Raw genomic sequence first — 2,854 nt, forward strand, 5'->3', positions numbered from 1 at the left:
AAAAGTCTTTGTGTACCATAGTCTTGTTGGATCTCCAATGTTTTTTCTGGCGCTCAGAACAAAGTTTTGTGAAAAAATTTCATTAGGTAGCTATTTTGCAAGATTCTTGCAAGAAAACCTTACTCTTGCAAAATTTGGCAAGATAACCTCATTCTTGCAAGATCTTGTAAGATAACCTGAATCTTGTAAGATCCTACAAAATAACCCTCCTCGATCGACTAGGTAACAAATGAAAGTGGCTGATAAAAAAAACGTATTCTATGACTTTATCTGTTTAAACAACTAGCCCTAGAACACATTTTATGTGAAAACTTTCATAACACATTTTATGACAAAAAATATTTGTATATAATATAGCATAAAGTAAGTTAATTCATAAATTGAACTGTGGTTTTATTTTTTGTTAATGACGGACTGTTTTTTATTAACAACACTTCTCGAATTGCATTTTTTGCCTTTTATCGTAGAAGTGTAATCTGTATGCAACAAGACTTATTTTAGACGTTATTTTGTTCATTCGCAAAAAGTCGAGTGAACTACCATAAAAGGGGACCGACTTTTTACCAGACCGACCTTTTACCAGAAAAGTTGTAACATGGATCTTTTACCAGACTCGATAAACAAATTCGATTGAAAGATCGTTTAGTCTGGTTAAAGGCAAGTTTCACAGCGAATTTTTGTTCGTTCTAATCGCTTCCTTTTTAAATTTCCCCTTAATTTAAACGTATTTTAAAAAAATTATTGCATTGCGGTCTGCTTAAAATACGGTCTGGTAAAACGTTGAACTGGTAAAAGACCTAGCCCCCAATAAAAGGAACGGCTTGCGGCTTCTTTTCAAAAGAAAGTGGCATTAAGTCACCGAAAACATAACATCGGTACATGTTCGGCCACTTGTTTACTTTGCAACTTCATTAGTGCCATTGATCAGCTCTAAAACAGATTAAAGTTTCTTTTGTGCAAGCTAGAAAATCTTTCAGTAAACAACAATTCAAAGAATGTGCGATGAAGATGTTGCCGCTATTGTCGTTGACAACGGATCCGCAATGGTCAAAGCCGGATTCGCTGGTAAGTTCTTAAAGTCCGATTCGTAACTCAAGATTCAAAACAAATTCGAAAGCCATATCTACAAAGAGTGTTGAATCACTAAAATGTCTTGAAATTTCAGGCGATGACGCACCACGAGCAGTGTTTCCTTCAATTGTCGGATATCCCCGTCATCAAGGAGTCATGGTCGGCATGAAACAGAAAGACTCGTACGTCGGAGACGAGGCGCGGAGCAAGCGTGGAATCCTAACTATCAAATACCCGATTGAGGACGGACTCGTGACCAACTGGGATGCCATGGAAAAGATCTGGCACCACACCTTCGATAACGAACTCCGAGTTGCTCCAGAGGAACACCCGGTGCTCCTAACTGAAGCACCTTTGAACCCGAAGGCAAACAGTGAAAAAATGACTCAGATCATGTTCGAAACCTTCAATTCACCAGCTATGTACTTGGCCATCCAAGCTGCCCTGTCTCTGTATTCCTCTGGGCGAACAACTGGAATCGTGATGGACTCTGGCCATGGTGTCTCCCACACAGTGCCTATCTACGAGGGATACGCACTGCCTTGTGACATCACCCGACTGGATGTTGCCGGCCAAGATCTAACAGGTATGTCAAACTCATTATCAATGATAAGCAAAACTGTTTTTGAATATAAAGAACCCAAAAAAAACAACAAAAAGTTGGGATTCAACTATAATCTTGCATCTGCCGCATTGAATACAAAGATTAAATTATTTAGACTACTTGAGAAAGATCATGGATGAGCGTGGAGACTACTATTACTCCGGCCACAATGAGCGAGAAGTCATGCAAGACATCAAGGAGAAGCTGGCCTATACTGCACTCGATTTCGAGCAGGAAATGCAAACAGCTGCTTCCAGCTCCAGCCTCGAGAAGACGTACGAGCTTCCCGACGGCCAGGTGATCACAATAGGCAACGAGCGATTCCGATGCCCTGAAGCCCTCTTCCAACCCGCCTTCATCGGATTGGAATCTGCAGGAGTTCACGAGACAATGTACAACTCAATCATGAAGTGCAATGTCGACCTCCGAAAAGATCTCTACGCCAACATCGTGTTGTCTGGAGGTACTACTATGTTCCCTGGGTTCGCCGACTGAATGCAAAAGGAGATAACCGCCCTGGCTCCACCAACCACGAAGATTAAGATCATCGCTCCTCCCGAAGGGAAGGTCTCGGCCTGGATCGGAGGATCGATATTGGCTTCTCTGCCTACCTTCCCGCAGATGTGGATCAGCAAGAAGGAGTACGATGAGTCTGGACCCTCGATTGTGCACCGAAAGTGCTTGCTAAGTTGATAATTCGCCATATTGAAACTTTAATTGATACTAATAGATTTTAGATTTTTGCCATAGATTTTTTTTGGTTATAAAGTTTATGGCAAAAAATTTAAAACGGCAGCAAAGACTTTATGTTTTACTTAGTTTTCCAAATAAGAAGAGTAAAACGGAAATTATTCGAGCAATCAAGACGTCAAGAAGTCAGGAAAGTTCGAAAAACCTTAATCGAAATTCAGAAACTGTCAAAACAATTTATCTCAAATTGTTTTTGAAATTTACTGCCTTTCGACTCTGATCATTTCACAGAATTTGTTCATCGGTTAGGCAAGCAACCTGGATATTAAATGAAAAATGTAAGAAAGATGATTATAAATTGCGATGTTTATCCATCAATTAAACAAATTTCCAGACTGATTGCACAAAAAACTAAAATAATAATAGATATTAAATTCGTTTTCAGGAAGGGAATAGACTCGGTTTTTATTTACATAAATCAAAACAATT

General features: G+C 39.5%; 1 protein-coding gene across 1 annotated transcript; it reads left to right on the forward strand.

Annotated features, from left to right (window-relative positions):
- Positions 1 to 444: 444 nt before the first annotated feature.
- LOC134850973 (actin-like) lies at positions 445 to 2,489 on the forward strand. Its single transcript, XM_063866812.1, has 3 exons — positions 445 to 1,065; positions 1,166 to 1,657; positions 1,791 to 2,489. The coding sequence occupies exons 1-3, from the start codon at positions 996 to 998 to the stop codon at positions 2,168 to 2,170; spliced, it is 942 nt and encodes a 313-aa protein (XP_063722882.1). The 5' UTR covers positions 445 to 995; the 3' UTR covers positions 2,171 to 2,489.
- The last annotated feature ends 365 nt before the right edge of the window (positions 2,490 to 2,854 follow it).

This window comes from Symsagittifera roscoffensis, chromosome 7 (genome assembly GCF_963678635.1).
Source record: "Symsagittifera roscoffensis chromosome 7, txSymRosc1.1, whole genome shotgun sequence".
In the NCBI taxonomy this organism is placed as follows: Eukaryota; Metazoa; Xenacoelomorpha; order Acoela; family Convolutidae; genus Symsagittifera; species Symsagittifera roscoffensis.